The sequence below is a fragment of the Girardinichthys multiradiatus genome, chromosome 10, assembly GCF_021462225.1.
Source record: "Girardinichthys multiradiatus isolate DD_20200921_A chromosome 10, DD_fGirMul_XY1, whole genome shotgun sequence".
NCBI classification, from domain to species: Eukaryota; Metazoa; Chordata; class Actinopteri; order Cyprinodontiformes; family Goodeidae; genus Girardinichthys; species Girardinichthys multiradiatus.
Window position 1 is genome coordinate 8,254,200 of NC_061803.1, and position 23,280 is coordinate 8,277,479.

The window sequence follows — 23,280 nt, forward strand, 5'->3', positions numbered from 1 at the left end:
CATGTAATGCAGGGTTATTTTATACAAACTATTATTTTTAAGTAGCAACACATTTTATGTTCTGTGTTGCGTTCATTTCTTGTCGGAAAAACCTCTTTCATAAATGATGTAATCTTTTTTTCTATGACTTTAAACACACATCGTAATAAAAACTGTACGTCCATATTTAATGAAATTACTTTATTTAAGACTATGTCATGTCTAACTACAAATAATAAGTATATAAATCGAGATTTTATTATATATTATTTTTTTTACCGTGAGCACAAATTAAGGACGAAGCCTTTTCCGGAAGTGACGTTGCTATTGTTTTTGAAAAGGCGGCGGTTTAAGTTATTAGCATCTCATGATGAGGTAAATGAACAACTTTTCTGTAAATATTTTTCAGGACCACAACTAAACGTAAGTACATAGTCAAAGTAATAAAAATTATTTAATAATTTCCTGTGTAAATGTGAACCCACATTTTAAGACCTTTTTCCGGGGCTCAGCGTCTGTTTTAGGAGGATTGCTAGGCTAGCTAATGTCAGCTAAAGCTGGTGAGTTTAATGCGCTGTTGTAGCTTGTCACACAAATACACAAGATTTATTCAAACAAAAAAAAAACTCCGTTCAATCATCGAGGAGCAAGCAGATAACTTTAAACTTTCAGCAGTGGCCGAGGATTGTTCCAGAAAGCTGTTAAGGATACAAGTCAGCAATGTCAAAAAGTTGTAGGTGTTTTGTTCTAATCGGTCAAATGTAGCTTATTACAAAAAAGGCCTTGTATAAATCTAATGAAGAAGGTACATTGGACCTTTTTAGATGTACTGTAACGGTTTCTCATGTCTTAGTAAATGTGTGCTTGTCAAAGGGTACCACAGAAAACCTTTGTATATAATCGCTTATGCACAAAATTCAGTTGAATTTATATAAATTTAAATTTGAAAATACTGAGTACAGTTACAGATTTTAACTCTGGAGTTTTTTTTAGGCGTATGCATTTTCAGCAACTATTGCATGATGATGTATTCTAATATTCCTTTAAATATGGCAACAAGGTTTCTTTTTAATGTTCTGATCTGCAGGTAAAACGAACAATCAAAAAGAAAATTGTTTGTGTGAGCTCCTCCAATAAGTTCACATTTACTGCTAGTAGATTTTGTTTTTATGTTGAGTTATGAGGGCCTTTCTTATTCAGACGTGCTTTTCCTTAAGATTTTTTAAATAATTAAAACTCATAATATTGAGTCATAATCGGCAGTGCAATATCTGTGTTGCAATCACACAGGACTTTTTGGATGCAATATTTGGTAGGATTTTATATTTTATGTCATTGGTTTAATCTTTACATAACTATAACTTCTATGGAAAAGAAAGAAAAAGTGCCCCGAAAATGAGAGTTAATTGCAATGGATATCATTATCACCAATTTTAGAAATAGTATTGGAATCAGATTTTTTTCTGGAAGAGTGCAGCTCTAATTTAGTTTTTTTGTTTGTAATATTAAAAAAATTAAACTCTTTGTGAAGCACTCAGACTTTATCTATGAAAATGTAGTATATAATTAAAATGTCTTTTCTTACTAACAAGCTTCAGTTCATTCTGACATAAACGAGTGTGCTGTTCTGTGGATGGACATAAACTCTTTTTAAGACACTTTATTAAAGGTTTTTCCACGTTTTTCACCATGTCTTTCATGGCTTGTGACATCTTTGGAAATGGATCTAGAAATTGCAAATTTCCTTCATTTAAAAATAACTTGGAAAGCAAACTTTGTTTGATAGTATGCTGGACACTGCCAGTTGTAAAGACAGAATATCAAATTTCAGTAAACAAGAGGTACCATCAGACATAGGCTTCCTTTCCTTATCCCTTGGCACCTTATTCAGAAAGTGGTTAAAATAATTCACGGAGAAATGGGACGCTCCTTTTAAGAAACATGATCCGTTCTCACAAAATTACGTAAGTAGTTCCGAGTCCTGCTCATAAATGCCCATTTTATGCTTGTTAAGAAAGAACAAAAATTTGCCAAATAGTTTTATGCATTTACATTTTTATAAATTATTGTCAAATTGCTGGTATGCTAGCATAAAACTCTCCCTTGGTATATAGTTGTCTCAAAATTTCAAACATTTCTAAGTATAATAATACTTTAAATATACTTAGAGTATACTGGTGCAAACAGGTCGGTCTGACTCCAGATGTACTTGAGTATGTGGAAAAAACAGTGTATATATATATTAGGCTGCATGATATTAGAAACATATGCGGTATTGGTAAATGCTATGATAACGACCCTTATTTGCGATAAATAACCAAATGAGTGAAGAGTGTTAATATCTTTCTGCTTTGGATTCACAGCAAACATAGTCCCCGAATAATAAGTAGTTTATCCAGCTACTGGACAAAAAAAAAACTTAAAATAAGATTCAATATTTTCATCTCAACAGCAACATTTTATGTAAAAGTTAATTCTGGATGAAACCTTTTTATGCTGCATTAAACAACAAGAATGCCCAAATATATCACTGGCATAGAGAGCCTGTAATTATGATGGTAATACATAACAATACATCAGACTATACATTATTAAAGTTCTTTTTTACTATTTAAACTGTTTTTCCTGTTTTTGTCTTTTTTAAATATGGGAATTTCTCCGTTTGAAATCTATTTTTTCATGCTATGCATTAAACAAAATATTCTAGTACTTGTTAGTGTTGCAAAGCATTCTGAATTAAGTAATTCAATCTTTGCTATTTTTAAATTGATTAACATTAATACCAGTGATATTGGAAACAGATTAGTCCATACATTGGTTATTGGCCTATACCAACATTAACTGAGAAAATATTTATATTTGTGAAAGATTTTGTCCGCACAGCCTCAACCGTAGATTGGAACTGAATTTGAGTAAACTCACAGTTTGACTTTGATATGTTTTCAATCAGTCTACATTCCTTGTATTTTGCTGTATCGCTGTGAACTGCTTTACAACAGTCAGACCATGCAGCCCCAGCAGCCTTCAAATGAGCTTCTTGGCAGACTTTGTGCTGGAGACAAGAAACTAGAGGGGAAGACCTTCTACTTTGATAATGTGAAGAAACGCGCCACACCCCTGCTCTTGGAGGCCATATCTCTTTTAGGAGGGGTAAGCATGTGTGAAGGTCCTACAGGTTCTAAGAAAATGAATATTCCTATAAAGCTACAATAGAGGCATCTGTTAAAATGTAATCCTTAATGTTTTTTGGATTTTGTTCACAGAAATGTGCGTCATACTGTGTCTCTCAGCAGAAACTGATGTTTTGTTTTGTTTATTTTCTGAAGAGGGTTGAGAGTTTTCTGCACAAAGATGTGACCTTCGTTGTGACTGGAAGCCCAGAGAGCCTCAAAGAGGAAAAGAGTGCGGTTACTAGGGGTGACGAGAAGGAGAAGAATGAAGGAGGTCAAAATCTAAAGAAGCCGGATAGTGTCCTCAGCAAGGACAAACGGCAGCCAGTGACTCCTCGACTGGTGGTAAAACATTTTCTAACCAACAAACACAAATTGTGGAAAACTGATCAATATTCTTCTAAACATTGTGTTAAGATTAAATCACAAACTTTTACTATACTTTTATGGGATAGAACAACACAAAGTAGCACATAACTGTGAAGTGGAAAGAAATGGATACATGGTTTTAAAAATTCTTGCAAAGAAATCTCAGCCCACTGAGTCAGTACTTTTTAGAACCAGCTTTTGCTGTCCCTGTTGAAGAATAGCATTCCCACAGCATGATGCTGGCACTACCATGTTTCACCTTGGAGATGATGTGTTCAGGGCAATGTTCAGTGTTAGTTTTCCACCTCTAATAGTCTTTTGAAAGTTTAACGTTGGTCCCATCTCTTCTACATATTTGTTGTGTCACTTAATTGGCTAGTAGCAAACAGCACTTCTAATGAATTCCTCTCAACAATGGCTTCCTTCTTGCCCTGCTTCCATAAAGCATCCACATATGTCTGAAATGCTGCCGTCAGCTGAGCTGCAGCTCCTCCAGAGTTACCATTGACCTCTTGACGCTTGTCTGAATAACGTCTGGACTGTCAATTGAGGTATCTTTTCAGGTTTGCACTTGTGCCATACTCTTCCCTTTGGTGGACAATGAATTAAACAGTTTTCTCTGAGATGTCTAAAGTCTGTAATACTGTTTCACCAAACCCTTCTTTAAAGAGCTCTAAAACCCTATCCCTGGCATGTCTGCTGTGTTCCTCCGTTTTAATGATCATATTTGTTCACTAATGTTCTCCAACCAACCTCTGAGATCTTAATTCAGAGATTAAATTAGGTGGACAGTAGACTCCGTTTAGGTGACTTTGTTTGGGTCCACTGGATTTTATTTAGGAGTATCAGAGTAAAGGGGGTTGAGCACAAATGCATTCCTCAGTGTTCAGAGTTTTTCAGAAAGAACCTTGAGACCTATGTTTTCTTTTTGTTCCACTTTGTGTTGGTTTATCACATAAAATCCATACGAAGCACATTTAAGTTTGTAGTTGTAGCACGGAAAATCATGGAAAACTGTAGTGGGTAAGAATAGTTTGGGAGGGCTCTGTAAACTGTTAGCTGTGTGATGCTGTAGGAAAAAAATGCATTGGTGAGTTAGAACCGAGCCTTCTGGCTTTGAAAATCCTCACTTATAATCAGACTGGGTTCTCTTGTAGAACAGTTTCTGCAAATGAGTTTTTATTATTCTTTCACATAGCAACATAGTTCACATATTTACTGGAACACCTTTCTTTCTATTAATTAATTAATTTAGTTTATAAAAAGTCTTTATAGTTTCTGTAAATATTTCAGTTTTTTTTTTTTTATGTTTAGTGTCCATGATCAGATTTGTGTAATAGTTATGAAAATCATCCAAATTAATTTTTAAGAGATAAAAATCATTGTTTTTTTGTTTTTTTATCATCCACGTCCCAGTTACAGTAAAAATGCTGCATACTTTACTGTATATCTGAGCTGGTTTTGTCTCCTCAGGCTTGTGGCAGCCGGGGGAAGGCTCTTCTTGAAAAAGCTATTTGCAAAAATGTAAGTCGGTGCAACAAAAAAAACCAATAGAAATAAGCCTTTATTTGTAGATTTGTGCTCTGTAGGTCTTGAATTTTGACTGCTACCTTTTTCTGGTGGATGTGTTCTGTAGGAGCGGCAGCAGAGGAGCAGTGTGTTGTCCAATGCTCAATCGTGGGGAGTCAAGATTGTGTTTGCGGATGGTATCCATTCAGCTAAGTTGTGTGGCAAAGACATGCAGTAGCCTGCACTCACAGCAGATGGCGTCATGTTCTGTTCTATCGTTAAACTAAAGCAGTCTGTTAAATCACAATGAAGGTCTTGAATTCTTGAAGTTCTCCGCCATGCAAAACTTTAAAAAAGCACAAATTGGTTTTCCTGAATGTAAAATATTGTTTTCCAATTGTTACCAAGAGTTTTAACTTTAAAAGAAATAGTCTATTGCTAAAATGTGTGTTTTTGTGTTGCTGAAGTTTGATAATTGTCCCTTAATTTGATGCCAGACGTCCTTTTATATCTGAAGTATTTAACTCGAGAGAGCGTCAGAGCTAAACACAAGAGACCTGAGGTAAGAGCTGGATTTTAAAATAATACTTTAAATTGCACAAACTGATTGGTCATGCTTTGATCTTTTTCATAGGGTTTAATAATGGACATCTATGTAAATGTATTAAACCATAAGATGTATGGAAATGAAGATTTGAAGTCTAAATACTGATACGTTCTTTGTTTTGTTAATGTTTTATGTAGAAATCATCAACCAAACAAAGTTTGCTTGCTGTCAAAGGTTAGTTTCTCTCTTTTCAGTTTTCTACTTCTCTACAATTCTAGTTAATGCAACATTTCCTGGTTGTTCTCATGTCCTCTTCACAGCTACAGCTTTACGGGCTCCATATCTTAAAATTGAAGACATAAACCGGTGAGTTTTACTTATAATTTCTTATATTTTTTATCCTAAAAGTACACTTATATGGAAAAATGGAAACACTTTACCAATGAAAGATATACCTCTTAATTTTTCTCAATTTAAAAAAGAAACAATAAATATATATATGTTTTGGAAGTCAAGTAAAATTATGTTGACACAAAGTAATGTTGGGCTTTGTTCTGCGCTTCCTGCTCACAACGCACTCATCAGTAGGTGTGCATTTCGCTCCAATCGACTTTTCCAATTGAACTTGTTAAGATGTCTCATCATGTAATGTGACAAGCAAATCCCCCGCAGAGGAGCTGCTCCCCAGGAGATCAGTGCTGAAGGGTATTCGATTTCTTTTTGATGAGGTTCTGCTGTTATTCCTACAGGGGATCTTCAAGTGTGAACACATCCTTTCATTTGGGCTCTCAATTAAGTGATTGGAGTTCTCTGGTTATTGTCTGGAAAGTGATCCCAGTTGGGGTCAGATGAGTTATCAAATACAAACTTTTTTTTTTCTAATGAATAAGAATATTTCAGAGGGTTTTTATCAGACCTTTCCATAAGAAAAACAAGTCCAAGCATTGTTAAACTTCATGTTGTGTTTCTCTTCTTTATTTCAAGTTGTATCTTGTATATTTTTGTCTTTATTTCTGGCACAATAACAGGAAATACAAGCCTCTGCATATGCAGTCTGTGGCCTTTCCTTCTCTGTACTTCTTGGGTCGATTTAGTCCCTTTGAGTCCCCTCCTCCTCCTCTGTTTGACCAACCCACGGTGCAAGGAAACGATAAAAAGAGGTTTGTTCAGCTGTGTTTTGTAGACTGTTAAATTGCTGGCCAAGTGGGAATAAAATGAATCCTTCACTTGGTATCTGACTATAAATGTCAAGCAGGTAATCTTGTTGGTATTTGATGTTTAATATGTTTTTAATTTGTAATTAGGGAAAAGAAAGTTGAAAACAGCTTTCAGGAAAAACCTCCAACCCCGCTCAGTTGTAACCCTTCCCCTTGGCGAGCACGCAAAAAGGACACGTCCTACTGTGAATGTTGTCATGAAACCTTTACGAATCTGGAGGAGGTAGGAGTCATTAGGGTTTTCTTTTTTTGTGTGTTCCTGTTGTATATTGTGTGCTTACACGTTTTTCTTGGTCGTTGCAGCATTCACAGTCAGATAAGCACCGTTCATTTGTGCTTGACCCCTCAAACTACAGAGCTGTGGATCAGCTTGTGGCTGAAATGCTCCCAGGATTCGACTCCAATCCACCTCAGCAATCAGAAGAAAGGTACAATCTCATAGCTTGCGGTATTTATATATATTTTTTGAGAAGCCTTTATTTTTCATTTTTTGACAATAGGCAGACAGAAAATATGTATTTGGTCGCGTGCTTAACCCCTACACCACCAGCGCCGTGCCATAGCTTGCATATTGACCAATATATACAGTACTTTGTAAAAAATATTCACACCTTTTTGAGCTTTTTCACATTATGTTACTCCTTCACCACAACGTCTGTGTATTTTATTGTGTGATTGACCAACACAAAGTAGTGCAAAACGGATCCTGACCCCATTTTGAAACATGGTGGTGGTAGCATCATGCTGTGGGAAATCAAAGTGGAGCCCTAAATCTAGTTGAAAGGCTGTGGCAAAGTTTATATTCCCAGATGTTCTCCATCCAATCTGATTGATCTCTGGCTATTTTGTAAAGAAGAATGGGGAATAAAATTTAGTCTCTGGACGTGTAAAGCTGGCAGAGATGCAGCCCAAACGACTTGCTGCTCAGACTGCAGCAAAAGGTGACAAAAAAATACTCCCTCAGGGTGTTGAATAGAAACCATTTTCTTCCCAATCCTGCTGTACGTTGTGTTGGCCTGTGAAATGAAATCACAGTGATATAGATTGAAGTATGTGGTTGTAATGGGATAAAATGTATCAAAAGTTCTAGTCTACTTTGCAAAGCAACAATGCTTTGCAAAGTAGACGTTTGTAAACCACAAGACTTTGTTTCCTTCAATTGTTCTTTTTTTTTTTTCTTTCAGTAGACTAGCTGCTCCTCTGCCTTTCGGTGATGACTGTGAGCTAGAGCTGTGTGCTGATGTTGAAGTGGAGAAAGCTGTTCAAGTCCTTGAAAGAGAAGATTCATCCTTCAATCCTCATATTCCCAATCCTGCCCAAAGTCCACTTTCCTGCCACCTGCCAAGTCCATCAAAAGACTTAAAATTTGAAAGCCAAAACCTTTCTTTTCAACTGACTGATAACCAGTCTGTTCATACTGAAACACACCACTACACCACTGAAGTGCAGCCTCAGGTTTTAAGCCCCACTATGCCTGTACTTACTATTGAACCACTCAACCAACAGCTGGAAGCTTCTTGTCCTGATGCTCCATGTCTCCTCCCAGACCCTTACTTTTTCCCTCCAGTTCTCAGCCCACAAGCTCCCTATTCCCACAGCATTATGGATCCACACTGTCCTTACTCAGACCCCCCTATCCTCAGTCCTCAAAAGTACAACTCAGAGGAGACTTGGGGAGCACGGATGTCTGAAACGAACATTGAGGCGAGTGGGTCAGCACTTCTGCTCCCCACCTTACTTCCTGTCTTATTGGCTCGGACCAGTTTGGAGGAAGAAAGGGGTTTAAACTCACTTTGTGACAAAAGTTTAAAGTGTCCTACTCGATCATTAAGTAGATCTAATTCATTCCCTCAATTGTCAGCTGTGGCACCGGACCCTAAAAAGCGCTGTAGATCGGCCAGCCCTGAACAGAGAAGCAGTAAGAGGAGGAAAACAACTGAAGAAAAACGTGGATGGTGCGAACAAAGGCTTCACCCCTCAACACAACAAAGTGACAATATGGCAGATGTTGTGGACTGCTTATTACTTAGCAATGCCTCTTTTCCAGTAAGACAGCCTTGCCCTCAGGCTCTCTTTACACAGACTTGCAGCACATTTTCCTTCCCTGCTGTTCAGAATTTCACTCCAGCACTGTTTCAGATGGATTCTGCTGCAGCTCAGCCGCTGTGCTTCCTGCCCTCAAAAGCAACAGAGTTGAATTTCTCTGTAGATAATGACCAAACTCAATGTGCAATCTCCAGTCGAGACTCTCAGCGTTCACATCCACTCTCTACCTCTGTGAGCATCGAGCCAGCCCTCATCCCAGACCTGACCATGCGCTCCTCGGGGGCATCAGACTCCGACTGGGACTGCGACCTTTTGACACGGCTGGATCCGACCTCAGCGGCGCCTCTGGCAACCGCCTATCAGAACCATGAGCTTGACCAAGAGCTGCTCCACAGGCCCTGTCCCTGGATGCACGATAGCAGCTATGAGTCACATCTGCACACCGTTCTTCAGCCGTCGACCCCGGCGGCGTCGCTGTGTGGAGAGGATGTGGACTCTGCAACTTTTTCCAGAACTGTGGTGCAGATTGTTGAGGTTCAGCACTGAGTACATGGCTTTTAAACTGGGTGGGATGTTTTAACACTGAATAAATTTTAAGACTATGCTTTGTAAGTGTATGAAGTTGCTGTTTTTAAAGGTGCTGCTTCACATATTTTTATGTTTTTGATGCCTCTTTGATTTCTGCATTTTCTACAATTCTTTGACTTCACAATTAGTTTGTGTCTTTATGCGTAGACCCTGATGTAATATTGTTTGTTTTGCTGACTGCAGTCATTCAGTATTTCTATCCGGGAACACACGGTGGTATTGAGAATTTAATTAGGCCTTTTTCTGAAAGGGGAGGCATTACTCAATTACTCTAAGTGCTGCGCCTGGACCAGCTCCCACGTGAGATGTTGATGGTTCAAACCGGCAAAGTGTTCATAGAGCTGAGAACACACACTGTCTGATTAATGTCATATAGCTTCTCCTGCCTTGTGAAGGTGAGCCAAAGGACAAGCTTTGTGAAATGGAGGTAGGTATTTCACAGTAGGGTCCCGCAGGTCAGTAAAGGTTTTACTGGAGCTTGATTTCTCACCAGCCATCAAACCTATCAAAATTCAATTCAATTCAAAAATACTTTATTAATCCCAAAGGGAAATTAAATGTTATAGCTCATATTATGTAGGTTTCTTCAAAGAGCCGTTGTAGATGCTGATGGCTGTGGGCAGGAAGGATCTCCTGTAGCGCTCCGTCTTACAGCAGATCTGAAGAAGCCTCTGACTGAAGACACTCTGTTGCTGTAGGACAGTCTCATGAAGAGGATGCTCAGGGTTCTCCATAATGTTCTTCATTTTATGAAGAATCCGTCTTTCCACAATGATCTCCAGAGAAGTCCCCAGAACAGAGCCAGCCTTTTTTATCAGCTTGTTGAGCTTTTTTAAGTCCCAGGTTCTGATGCTGCTTCCCCAGGAGATGATGGTAGAAGAGATCACACTTTCCACAACAGACTTATAGAAGATATGCAGCATCTTGCTGCAAACACCAAAGGACCTAAGCTTCCTCAAGAAGTACAGTCTGCTCTGTCCCAAACAACGCAGTTCACTAAAATGAATTCCCATTCCATTTGTAAAGACCAGATGTTCTCGATGAAAAAAATAAGTTTAACCTCGTACAGTCTTTTTTTTTTTAAATAAATGTTTAGACAAATATTTCTTGTACTAAAGACACTTCTTTCCCCAACATTTTACAAAATGCTGACTGCTTGTTGGAGAAAGATGGAAGTTAAAAAGAAAGGGCAGCTGCAGGTCGATGTATCCTGTTGGCTCATCAGACCATCTTCATGCTGGCATAAACAATATTTGATATCTGAGGTTCTCTCCGACCTGGCCATGACTACGCCGAAGACAATGGATAGATAGGTGGATTAGGTCAGGACTTTTCTGGTTCCCTGGTTTAACAGAGTGAAGTCAGTCAAAACAAATGCAGCATCCCATGAAGATTCAGTCTATGCAATTAGCCACCAGTAGACCCAAGTAAAAACCCTGGATCACATTTTAAAGTTTTTTGTATTCTAAGAGTATCACCATCCACTCTCTTTTGCTTTTTCAAGATTAGGTCGTGGTGGTAATGGGTCCAGGAGAGAAATCCTTACATCTCTTTCCAGCAGTACACTGTCCAGCTAATTCTGGGGATCCCAAGGTATAGAGTCCTACCAGAAACTTCCGGTCTCTGAGGTTTCCATCCAATGGGAGGTGCACCAAGGAGTGGTGCTCAGGAGGTGTCTTATCACAAGTCCAAACCACCTCAGCTGACTCCATTCGATGCAGAAGAGGAGCTGCTCTTGTCTCCTTTTCTACTTTAGGAGCGTATTTCCACTTCTTGTTTCCTGGGATGTTTTTTGAGTCATCCATATTCATGGCTATTAGTGAGGGTCAGAATTTAGATTAACTAAAGAGATGGTATTTTTTGGTTTTTCGGCTGAGCTCTTTCTTCACCTTGACAGACTAGAGCAGCACAAAGTTATCTGTGGACAAGGCTTAATCTGTATATCCATTTCCAGCTGCGTCCTACCCATAAAAAGCTGCAGGTCAGGATTACTCCCTGGATGATAAATGTATGTTATATTTAGTATTCAGATTGTGCCATCTATCTGTTCATCCATTGATTGTGTCATGCCTATCTGAGATCAGGTCACAAAAGCAACAGGACTAGGAGGTGGTACCTAGACACATCTCTCCAGGAACAGTCTCCATTGGTGTTTTGGGGTTCTCGAGGCGTAACCATGTTACCCTCTCTGTGAGGGGTGCCCTGAAAAGTAAAAGGAGGCCTCCATCTCAGATGACTCTTAGATGTGGAGAATCAATGGATCCGTTCGCATGACAGAGCTTCTCAGCCTATCTACAGGTCCTTCTCAAAATATTAGCATATTGTAATAAAGTTCATTATTTTTCATAATGTCATGATGGAAATTTAACATTCATATATTTTAGATTCATTGCACACTAACTGAAATATTTCAGGTCTTTTATTGTCTTAATATGGATGATTTTGGCATACAGCTCATAAAAACCCAAAATTCCTATCTCACAAAATTAGCATATTTCATCCGACCAATAAAAGAAAAGTGTTTTTAATACAAAAAACGTCAACCTTCAAATAATCATGTACAGTTATGCACTCAATACTTGGTCGGGAATCCTTTTGCAGAAATGACTGCTTCAATGCGGCGTAGCATGGAGGCAATCAGCCTGTGGCACTGCTGAGGTCTTATGGAGGCCCAGGATGCTTCGATAGCGGCCTTTAGCTCATCCAGAGTGTTGGGTCTTGAGTCTCTAAACTTTCTCTTCACAATATCCCACAGATTCTCTATGGGGTTCAGGTCAGGAGAGTTGGCAGGCCAATTGAGCACAGTGATACCATAGTCAGTAAACCATTTACCAGTGGTTTTGGCACTGTGAGCAGGTGCCAGGTCGTGCTGAAAAATGAAATCTTCATCTCCATAAAGCTTTTCAGCAGATGGAAGCATGAAGTGCTCCAGAATCTCCTGATAGCTAGCTGCATTGACCCTGCCCTTGATAAAACACAGTGGATCAACACCAGCAGCTGACACGGCACCCCAGACCATCACTGACTGTGGGTACTTGACACTGGACTTCTGGCATTTCCTTCTCCCCAGTCTTCCTCCAGACTCTGGCACCTTGATTTCTGAATGACATGCAGAATTTGCTTTCATCCGAAAAAAGTACTTTGGACCACTGAGCAACAGTCCAGTGCTGCTTCTCTGTAGCCCAGATCTGGCGCTTCTGCCGCTGTTTCTGGTTCAAAGGTGGCTTGACCTGGGGAATGCAGCACCTGTAGCCCATTTCCTGCACACGCCTGTGCACGGTGGCTCTGGATGTTTCTACTCCAGACTCAGTCCACTGCTTCCGCAGGTCCCCCAAGGTCTGGAATCGGCCCTTCTCCACAATCTTCCTCAGGGTCCGGTCACCTCTTCTCGTTGTGCAGCGTTTTCTGCCACACTTTTTCCTTCCCACAGACTTCCCACTGAGGTGCCTTGATACAGCACTCTGGGAACAGCCTATTCGTTCAGAAATTTCTTTCTGTGTCTTACCCTCTTGCTTGAGGGTGTCAATAGTGGTCTTCTGGACAGCAGTCAGGTCGGCAGTCTTACCCATGATTGTGGTTTTGAGTGATGAACCAGGCTGGGAGTTTTAAAGGCCTCAGGAATCTTTTGCAGGTGTTTAGAGTTAACTCGTTGATTCAGATGATTAGGTTCATAGCTCGTTTAGAGACCCTTTTAATGATATGCTAATTTTGTGAGATAGGAATTTTGGGTTTTCATGAGCTGTATGCCAAAATCATCCATATTAAGACAATAAAAGACCTGAAATATTTCAGTTAGTGTGCAATGAATCTAAAATATATGAATGTTAAATTTTCATCATGACATTATGGAAAATAATGAACTTTATCACAATATGCTAATATTTTGAGAAGGACCTGTATATGGGTGAAGCCAGCCACCCTAGGGCGCAGGCTCATTTCAGATGCTTGTATCCTGGATCCTGTTCTTTCGATCATGACCCAAAGGTCATAACCCTTGGTGAGAGTCATAATGTAGCTGGCCCGGTACAGTTAGAACTTTGCTTTTTGACTCAGCTCTTTCTCTGCAGGGCCCACGTTACTCTATCCATCTCCGACTCACAGGTTGGGAGAATCACCCCCGAACTAGACATCAAGATACTGGAACTTCTCCGTTTGATGGTGACCTTTGTCCTGGAAGATTGAAGTCCTCATTTTTCCAGTTAAGAAGCATGATCTCAGACTTGGAGGTTCATTTGCAACTATTTTAGCTTCATAAAGACTGCTGCTCATATTGATATTCAGATTTGTTTGTCGTCTTTTACTGTGGCTGCCAAGGTAAAGTGGTGGCTTCAGTTTTGCTTTGGTAAACCAGTTCATCCAGGGTTCTCTGGATGACTGAACTCATGTTTAGGAGCTCCCAGCTGCTTAGTTTGAGACCCATCAGGACTCATCTCTCCATGTAGGGAGGGGGTGAGCACGTAAAGCCCCACGTGCTCTCTGTTTCCAAGCTCGCGGGCTCCTCGCGCGGTCTCCTGCTCTTTTGAAGCAGCCGACGCGCACAGACGGGTGTGTTTTGAACCCCTTCAGAGCGTTTTCACCCGCGAACAGTGGGAAATGTCTTTGAGAAATGTGGGCGTCGCGTTTGAAGGAAATCAGCCGTCCTGTTCGTCCTCGCTGTCAGCATCAGTCTCCTCCTCACGGCTCCTGTCAGTCCGTCTAACGGGGCAGCACTGAGGAAATCACTGGGGCTATGTGAGCATCATGCTCCTTGTGAGATGCCTGCTGTTCGCTGCAGTCTGTGCGAGGTGCGCCGAGACAGGTAAGGTGCTCCTGCGCTTTCTGCACAGCTTAAAATCATGTTGTCGTTTTTTTTTGTTTTTTTTTTAAATCCACCACATTTGCAGACATCTAATTAGAAACGGAGAAAATGAGCGTAATGGCAACAACGAACCCTTAGGAGACCCCGAGAAGGGACCCAGCATTCACATCTATTCAGTGTAGTTTTTTTTCTTGGTGAACTGCCCCCGTGTGTCCTCCATGCAGGTGTGAGGGAATGGGTGAGGCTGGGGGGGAGGTTGCCCTCTGCGGAGGAGGTCGTCCAGCCCAAGCGGCTCTTGCTGCAGATCCATTCAGACGAGGAGCTGCTGCACAACCACCTGGACACCCGGGTCAAAAACCTGCCAGATGGCATGCAGCAGGTGAGCTTTAAACCCATACATACCCAGCTCGTTAACGTATACATAAAAAAATATCTCAGTCAAAACCGTAATTAATAAAATAAGGCATTCTGAGGCTTAAAGGGAGGAAAAACTTATTTCCCAAACTTTTTAGTTTCCACCCAGGCAGTTCTTGCATGGATGGTGCCCTGGGTGAGCCCCTCCTTCTGCCACCCCCTCCTTCTGCCACCCCATGAAACCATATGCACAGCTACTTCCCCCCATTAAGCACATCATGCAAAAAAGAAAGCAAACCTATGTAATTTATCAAAAACATTAAATATTGATCAGGTTTTAATTGATCTAGCTAATTAGATGAGTATCTTTTCACACTTGCATTAAAAAAAGACAGTCCTATGTGGCCCTAATGCGTTAGAAGACATTAAAAATACTATTTTGTGTGTTTTCGTTGACAGAATCTGCAGGTCAGAAGAAGAGTGAGATTTGCTAATTATTGCATTGCTCACTATGACAATAACAGTGTATTTTATCCCCAAAAACACTAAAAGACCATCTTCACAAATAGTTGTTTTACAACCTGTGCTACATGTTTATTGACATGCATATCATCAGAAGTAATAATGGTTTATACCTGCAAATAAAAAGCACTATATGGGTAAGAGTTTGATTTAGGGATGATGAAATTCAGTTCAGTTCAATTCAATTCAGTTTTATTTATATAGCGCCAATTCACAACACATTCACAACAAATTCAGTCTAGACTTCCTGGAAAAACATTTAAATACCTCTAAAATTTACAACTGAATCACTCTTGCTCAGATACACAATTTAATCTTCATCAGACACGTGGTCTCCAGCAATAACGAGTTTAAGTCTGCACACAACAGTGGTCGTCCATTTCCATTAACTAAGCATGAAATAAGCCTTAGAAAGTCCATAGAAAACTTTTTTTTTTTTTTTCTCAACATGCGGCGCCTCTCTGTGGTGTGCCGTCCTGGACAGGAAGCCATGGAGCCCAATTTAAAAACTGCCACTTTTTCAAACTTACAAAAATTACGTACAAAAGACCATTTAATGAGTTCCCATAATCCTCTTAAACATAATGGAAACCCAAACAACTCCAGCAACATATGATCGGTATAGTTTTTCCATCCATCCATTGTCAATAACTGCTTATTCTTGGAGGGTTGCCAGGGGGCTTGTGCCTATCTCCAGTGGGCAAGAGACGGGTACAACCTGGACAGGTTGTCAGTCCATCAAATGGCTACACAGAGAGACACAAGACAAACAACCATGCATGCACACACACACACACTCATACCTAAGGGCAAATAAGACTAACCCATTAGCCTAACCGTTATGTCTGTGGAATGTGGGAGGAAGCTGAAAAACCCAGAGACAGCTCGCAAACTCGATGTAGAGAGAGCCCAGGTCGGTATTCAAACCCAATTCCTGGGTCCTGGGCTCAGGACCAACCGTGCCACAGCTGTCTTACCCTGCAGCCCCATTGACTTTCCTTCAACCCATATTTTTATGTTTGCGACTATTTCTTTGTTGTAGTAGAAATCACACTAGTAATTCCATTATTCTGATTAATTCTAATGGTGTTTATTTTTTACCCATACAATATTGATTAGATTTTCATTTTCTTCGGCCAGCATCATTTTGAGAATTTAAAAGATTTGAAAGTATGAAATGGATAGACAAAGAAAAGGTTTTACATGCAAATAGCTGTACTTGTCTCCTTACATTTGCCTTTTCGTGCAAAGGAGGAGTTATTCTTTCACACCTCTACCTATCGTCTCCTGTTACGTTTCCTTTGCCCACTGTCAGCTAGCAGCTGACCCATGGGTCAGCGACACAAGTCTGACCCTGAGCTGCCCTTTGTGGTCAACATGTTGTCTCATGACCTCCTTGATGAAACTAAAGAACCCCTTCCATGGGAATTTAGATGAAGGGTGGCAAATAGCAGAACATTTTTGATTATTTTATATTAAGGTTTCTATGCAGTCTGGAAAAGTCTGGAAAAATTATTTGTATTTCCAGACTTTATTCCCTTATCCATCCATCCATCTATCCATCCCAATGTCCATCCATCCATCCATCCATCCATCCATCTATCCATCCATCCATCCATCCATCCATCCCAATGTCCATCCTTTTGTATTTCTTACTCAGACAGATACATACCGGGTCTGGAATTGCAGATTTGATCGTTGAACCACGACCTCTGTAGTATAATACGCCATAAATGTAAACGTTTGGAAAAGCCAGAGCACTCTGGAAATGTGAATCTAGATAACTATGAATTATCTACATGAAACCTGTGGGACCCCTGTTATTCACTTTGGTCACAAAGCGAATTTAGTTTAATCAAGTTGGACATAAAATGTGTTTTAAGTGGTTTAATATATGGTCAGAGTGGAGATTTAGACTGGAACTAGCTAGTTTCCTGCTAGGACAGCTGGATGGGGCCCTTTTTTCATCAGTCTTTGTTGCGAATCCTGCTGTCAAGAAATGTGACATTAACCATGAGCTTTTTCACTCCTCCACACTGTCACTTTTTTTCACAGCTTCATTCGCCATTTATGTTTAAAGCGTGAAATGTTTGAGAAATTGGTGAGTCATTCGTGTGAGTTGTTATTTGGGATCAATGCCGTCCTTTAATATGTTTCGCAGATTTATGGTTTTGAATTAAGGAGATGTTATCTATTGTTTGATTTATAGAGAGCTCTGATAGCCATATGTGATGTACAGTGGATTACATAAAACCTAAAACAGTAAGGTTATTACATTATTCCACTTATATGCATGTTTGTTTTTGTAGCTCTCACGTATGTAAGGAAAATGCCCAGTCCTTTATTTGAGTGGGTTGTTTGTATGAGCTTTGTCCCAAAATGCAGAGAAAATGTGGTTTATTACAATAATGTAACTCCAACTGTTCTACTTATTTCAATCGTGCTCCTTCTTGTGGTACAGTGAGAGAAATAATTACTTGATTCCCTGGTGATTGAGGAAGTTTGCTCTAGTTTTTATGGTATCTGTTGGTGTTAATTGGGAGAAATCCCACGAAGATCGTAGATGACCCTCAATCTGGAGCTCCATGCAAGATCTCACCTCATGGGTGAGGCTGATCATGAGGAGGGTGAGGGATCAGCCTACAAGTACATGGGAGGAGCTTGTTAATGATCCGATGACATTTGGGTCCATGATCCATGAAAACACTGTTGCTAATTAATTCCTCTGTGGATTAAATTTTTTTCGCCCCCTGCTGTAAAAAGCATATGATCACAGGCCTGTCTTACGTTTGCTAGTGAACATCCTGATGATTCAGAGAAGGTTTGGAGGAAATCTGCTGTGGTCAGATGTAACCAAAATTGAATACTTTTGCTTATACCCCACCTAGCTTGTTTGGATGAATAGAAATACTGAGTGTGATCTGCAGAACACCATCTGTGTGTAGCACAAAGTAGGAGCATTATGCTTTGTAACTGATGTTACGTTAAGGTTACAGGACAACTTCCCTGCTTTGAGGGACTGATGAATGGAGCCGCGTGCCATTAAAATCTTAGGGCAGAACCTTCTTCTCTTAGCCAGAACACTAAATATGGGGTGTGGATGGGTCTCTCAGTGTGACAGTGTCTAACACTGGTGTGGCTAGAGGAGAACATTGCATTCAGTCTCCAAACCAACAATCAGCGGAGGGACCAGAAGCTTTTTGTTGCACCAAATAAACCTGAAGGATTTAGAGAGTTTCTGTGAAGTGCAGCCAGAAAATCCCTCCTGAGATACGAGCAAACCTGGTGACCAAGCACAAGAAATATCTTTCAATATCCCAGCTATTTCACTCAGTAACACACAAATCAACATGTAAATTTCATGTTGCAAGTTTTTTTTCTGGGGTCGTTGGTAATTTTGTGTCTCCAAAATAAAATTAAACTTTCATAAACAATAAAAACTATTAATTTGTGAGTGAGCAAACCTGCAAAAAACTTACTAGGAATTTAAAGAACAATTTTCCGGAGTCTGATTCAAAGCAGTAACTTAGATCCACAGATTATCATCAAGTTCAACAATTTTCTGTTAATGAGCCCTTAATTGAAATCAGACAGAAGAAGGAAAACACCTAAAACAAACAAGAAGCGAGTTCAGAGGAGCAGGATGAGCAATTATATTCCAGAAAACTAAGGCATAGTCCTATCTTCAACAGGCTATGTAAAACCGTTAGCAGACAAAGCATCAATAATTTTATCCAAGCCATTTTTTGTCCTTGTGGTCCAGCAGTCATGGCAGCTTTTTACAGCTTTATAATAACGTTTGTGCTTGAATTACATGTTTTTTAAGAAGCATTCTTTACTGGTTGCACATAAACTCAATAATTTCTGCTGCCTTTTTTAGAGATGCATTATTTGAAATTAAATTAGTTGTTTTCCTGTAATTTTTGACCTGGTAAAAATATTGACTATGGATGTACAAAAATAATTATAATAATAATCTACTTCAAATAATTTTCAAAATGTACTTAAAAACTCCTTTAAATCAGTTTTTAAATAAAATAACTGTTATTGTGCCCTCAATTTTCCCATTATTTTTATTATTTACTGTCCGTTTCTTTCCCAGCCCATCCATTTGGCCCAGAGCAGCTTCCTGGTGGAGGCCTTTGGTACATCCTTCATCCTTGACCTGGAACTGAACCAGTAAGTAAACACGCCTGTGGCGCCTTGGCACATTCCTGACCCATCAGGGACCATGACTTATAGCAGTCACTTAAAGGCTCTATTTCTGTGCATCTCACTCCCCCACATTCTGTACAACCTGTGTTTTTATTGTTGCAGGCTATACAATTCTTCAGATGTTTTACATAAAACTTTAAAAGGCTAAAACGCATTTTACTTCCTATTAGTGAGGCAGGTTACACACTGGACAGATGTCCAGTCCATCAGAGGGCGACACACACTCACTCCTAAGGGCATTTTTAGGAGTCCTATTAACCTAACAGTCATGTTTTTGGACTGTGGGACTACCCGGAGAAAACCAGTGTTTTCTGCATGTGGAGGCACATGCAAACTCCATCAAGAAAGACCCGAGGCTGGGATTTGAACTCAGGACCTTCTTGCTGCACACAACAATGCTACCAACTGTGCAGCTCTTCAAATGTCAAAAATAAAACCTTGAAAGCCTAAAATGCATTATATGTATAGACTTTTTGATCTTAATCAGGTCAATTTCATTTCAATCAATGGAGGTTTTGTTTTTTAAACCGAACATCCTATTTCTTATAGTCTTTCTCTAAAATATGTTTTACCTTTACTTTACAGCAACCTCTTGTCTACAGATTATGTGGAGCGTCACTTTGACAATGGGGAGCTGTCACAAAATACGGTAGGCCTTTAAAAATCCTAATTATCCTGAGGAAATAGCTTTTCTTTATCTAATTTATGAAAAACTGAGACAGCACTCATGTCTGTCTGGGGGCAAACAGTTTTACAAAATTTATATTTTCCTCTGGATTTAACTTTTAGAATGAAATCCATGGCTTGAACCAGCTGAATATGGGGCCTTTCTCTTAGCTAGAACATAAAATTGTTCAGAGGAATGGAAGAGTGGGTGTTAAATAGCAACATTATGGAGAGATGGGTCAATATGTTTTGTATCTTTTAGTCTGAGTCAACACTTGTGTGTTGTTTGGCCTTATTTGAACTTGTATTTATTGCTCTCTGTAGATAAGAGTCTTTCCCATTTTTAAGAGGGGCTTAGAGCAAAAAGTAAAAATCTGGAAAATGTAATTGACTTAAAAAGTAAAGCGTAAATTATATAATTGCCTCAGTTACGTTTATTTAAAGGAGTTGCTAGAGATGCTGATAATTGTGGCATTGGTGGGACTTTTCCAAAAGGTTGGATTTTACACATCTTTCAGTCTGATAACATGCGACTGCAGTAAAAGATAAAATCTTACACATTTTTGTCAAGTGAGCTGCATCTAAATGACATTAAAAGGACTTAGCTAATTCGCTAAATGAGAAGTAAGCTTCCTGAAAATATTTTTGTTGCTGGCTAGAGTTGCCCTTTGTAACAAAATTGTCTCTATTGCTCAGTTGGAAAGCTAAGGTTTTGCTTTATGCATCGTCGTAATTTATCAAAACTACACATGCAGTCATGTTGCTCATGTAATTATTGTTAGAAAAGTAGCTGATGTGCAGGATGTTGACTAACGTATTGACAGGAAAAGAAGCTAGAGAGAAGTCCGTTACTTCTACAGATGATAGCAGAATTTATACTGCACTCCAGGCCAAAAAAGACAATTAAAATAGGAAATGTTTTTGAATTTTTAAAGTACTTGGTTGCCTTTCTTTTAAGTGTGTTCTCATGTAGTTTTTATTTTCTCTTGTACATTGTGAACCTTAAGAAACAGCTTTGAATAGGAGCTTTTTGGCACAGTTTCAGAAGCACTTATGAATCAGTTGTTGGCATGGCTCTCTCTGCCATTATTTATACATCTGTTTAAAATAAATCACATTAATAATTCAAAAAAGGGATTTACAGCATTTCTCACAGAAGCCTATCATTTATACCATATTCTCTGCTACATTTTATTCTCCAGTCCTGTCTCTTTTTCTTGCTCGTCCCTCTGTCGCCCTTCTTGTTGTCTGCAAAAGAACCACCTGACCAATCAGTGAAAGGTTGCTATGGGAGCCAGCAGTCAGGAGCCACTCTGGGTCTATTCGATCATCCTTCAACCAGACATTTTTAACAAAATGTGTAAAGCTAGTAAAGTCGCAGACTGTGAGGGTTTTGGTTCTTACTGAAACGTTGGGAATAGAAATGTGACATTAAGTTTAGGGGGAAAATAGTTTAGTTTATTATTTGTTTCTGTTTGTATTACATTTATGGAAATTTTTAAAAAAGAACTATAATCCACCAATTTTCTTAGATACATTAATGCTACTTTTTCAAATCAGAAATAACCTGGACCATTTTGTAAAATATTAGAGTCCCTCCTAATAACAGCAGTTATTTTCATTCTCAACATTATAGACTGAATATATAGAACTCGTATTATTATCTTTACATATAAAAGAATATCTTCTGCTTTTCCTTTCAACATTTTTCCATAAAAGGTTTGGACCAGAAGCTTTTGCTGCAGTAATGTTGCTCCTTCTTCAGATACCACTTCCTGTGTTTGCAGATAAATTGTTTCGCTGTTGTTTCGTCCTTAAATTGTGCAACACTTCAAGCTTGTTGTTGTTCAAAAGACACACATATTTCCTGTTGAGCACTGGCCAGCATCTTTGTAATGTGTGCACCATGTGGTTTTAAGCTGTCCTTTAACAAAGTTATTTTATGAGGGCTGTTGAAAAACCTCTTAAATCTCAAATGGTTTGAATTTTTTGCATTAATACTTGTTGCTTGATTTTATACAAAGTTCAAGACTACCAGTTACATTACATAAATCCATCTCAAGCATGACACATATTTTTACACAAGAAATGGCAGCAAAACATAAAACCATCTGTACTTTACCAGAGTTTACTTGTTATTTTCTGGATCCTACTGTCAGGGTTTGAACTTTGTGTTTAGTCACTTTTTATGTTTATATTTAGTATTTTGGTAGTCGTGGTTGTTTTGGTTACTTCCTCTCTCTCCTGATTGTTTATTTTCCCCTAGTGTTGTCACCCTCCTCGTTCATTGCTCCTTTGGTTATTGTTGCCTTCTTAGTTTTGACTTAGTATGGTTTTCTCTGTATTATTATTATTATTATTTATTGTGGTGCTCTGGTTTCCATGTATTTCCTAGTTCAGTTTCCCATTTAGTATCTTTGTGTTTATTTATGGTTTGGTATTTGTCCTCTTTTATATTCTACTAGGTTACTAGTCTTATTTTCTCTTTGTTAGTTTCTTTCCTAGTTGTAGTCCTTTCTCGTTTAGTTCCTCTAGTTTAGCTTTATTCTCCAGCCCCTCTGGTTAGGTTGTGTTTACTTATTGTTTATATTTTGTTTGTTTACATTCTAGTCCTCATGTTCTCTGCTTCCTTTCCAGTCTATTCAGTCAGTGTGCTTTAGGTTTGTTTACTTTTGTAGTCAGGGTTTCTTTATGGTGTTGCTAATTCTTAGGTTGTAGTGTTCCCTCCATTTTCTCAGTTTCCTTTAGTTCATGTTTATTCTTGGTTTTTATGCTTTATTTATCTTGGTCTATAGTTTCAATTAGGTCTGCTCACTGTTGTGTTAATTAGTCCCTTTCCTCATGCATAGTTTTATAAGGTTCACTTGATCCTTCTGCCTCCTTGTCTCACCTGTTCTTAGTTCCTTTGATTACCTGCCTTTGTTCTCCCTCAGTATATTAGTTGGTTTTGTTTCATTGTCCTTTGCTGGTTCCTCTCGTTGCACAGCTCGGGTCTACCCTCTACTGCCATGTACAGGTCCTTCTCAAAATATTAGCATATTGTGATAAAGTTCATTATTTTCCATAATGTCATGATGAAAATTTAACATTCATATATTTTAGATTCATTGCACACTAACTGAAATATTTCAGGTCTTTTATTGTCTTAATACGGATGATTTTGGCATACAGCTCATGAAAACCCAAAATTCCTATCTCACAAAATTAGCATATTTCATCCGACCAATAAAAGAAAAGTGTTTTTAATACAAAAAACGTCAACCTTCAAATAATCATGTACAGTTATGCACTCAATACTTG

At 39.0% G+C, this 23,280-nt stretch overlaps 2 protein-coding genes across 8 annotated transcripts in view; both read left to right on the forward strand.

Annotated features, from left to right (window-relative positions):
- Positions 1–288: 288 nt before the first annotated feature.
- On the forward strand, positions 289–9,441 carry dbf4b (DBF4 zinc finger B). 3 transcript variants are annotated; one of them, XM_047376230.1, is made up of 12 exons: positions 289–402; positions 2,976–3,129; positions 3,306–3,494; positions 4,992–5,042; positions 5,155–5,224; positions 5,525–5,589; positions 5,772–5,808; positions 5,895–5,940; positions 6,603–6,734; positions 6,879–7,014; positions 7,095–7,219; positions 7,976–9,441. In XM_047376230.1, the coding sequence occupies exons 2-12, from the start codon at positions 2,986–2,988 to the stop codon at positions 9,381–9,383; spliced, it is 2,403 nt and encodes an 800-aa protein (XP_047232186.1). In that variant the 5' UTR covers positions 289–402; positions 2,976–2,985; the 3' UTR covers positions 9,384–9,441. The 3 variants fall into 3 exon arrangements, with proteins under 3 accessions (XP_047232186.1, XP_047232188.1, XP_047232187.1); XM_047376232.1 differs by having other exon boundaries at positions 7,979–9,441; XM_047376231.1 differs by having other exon boundaries at positions 309–402; positions 2,979–3,129.
- Positions 9,442–13,918: 4,477 nt separating this feature from the next.
- adam11 (ADAM metallopeptidase domain 11) overlaps positions 13,919–23,280 on the forward strand; it is a 44,159-nt gene continuing 34,797 nt past the window's right edge. For 3 of the 5 annotated variants that reach the window (XM_047375995.1, XM_047375997.1, XM_047375994.1), the window contains exons 1-4: positions 13,919–14,223; positions 14,448–14,602; positions 19,202–19,278; positions 19,900–19,963. In XM_047375995.1, coding sequence (XP_047231951.1) covers positions 14,166–14,223; positions 14,448–14,602; positions 19,202–19,278; positions 19,900–19,963 — 354 coding nt within the window. In that variant the 5' untranslated portion in view covers positions 13,919–14,165. The remainder of the gene's footprint in view (positions 14,224–14,447; positions 14,603–19,201; positions 19,279–19,899; positions 19,964–23,280) is intronic. The other 2 variants (XM_047375996.1, XM_047375998.1) reach the window with 1 other exon arrangement.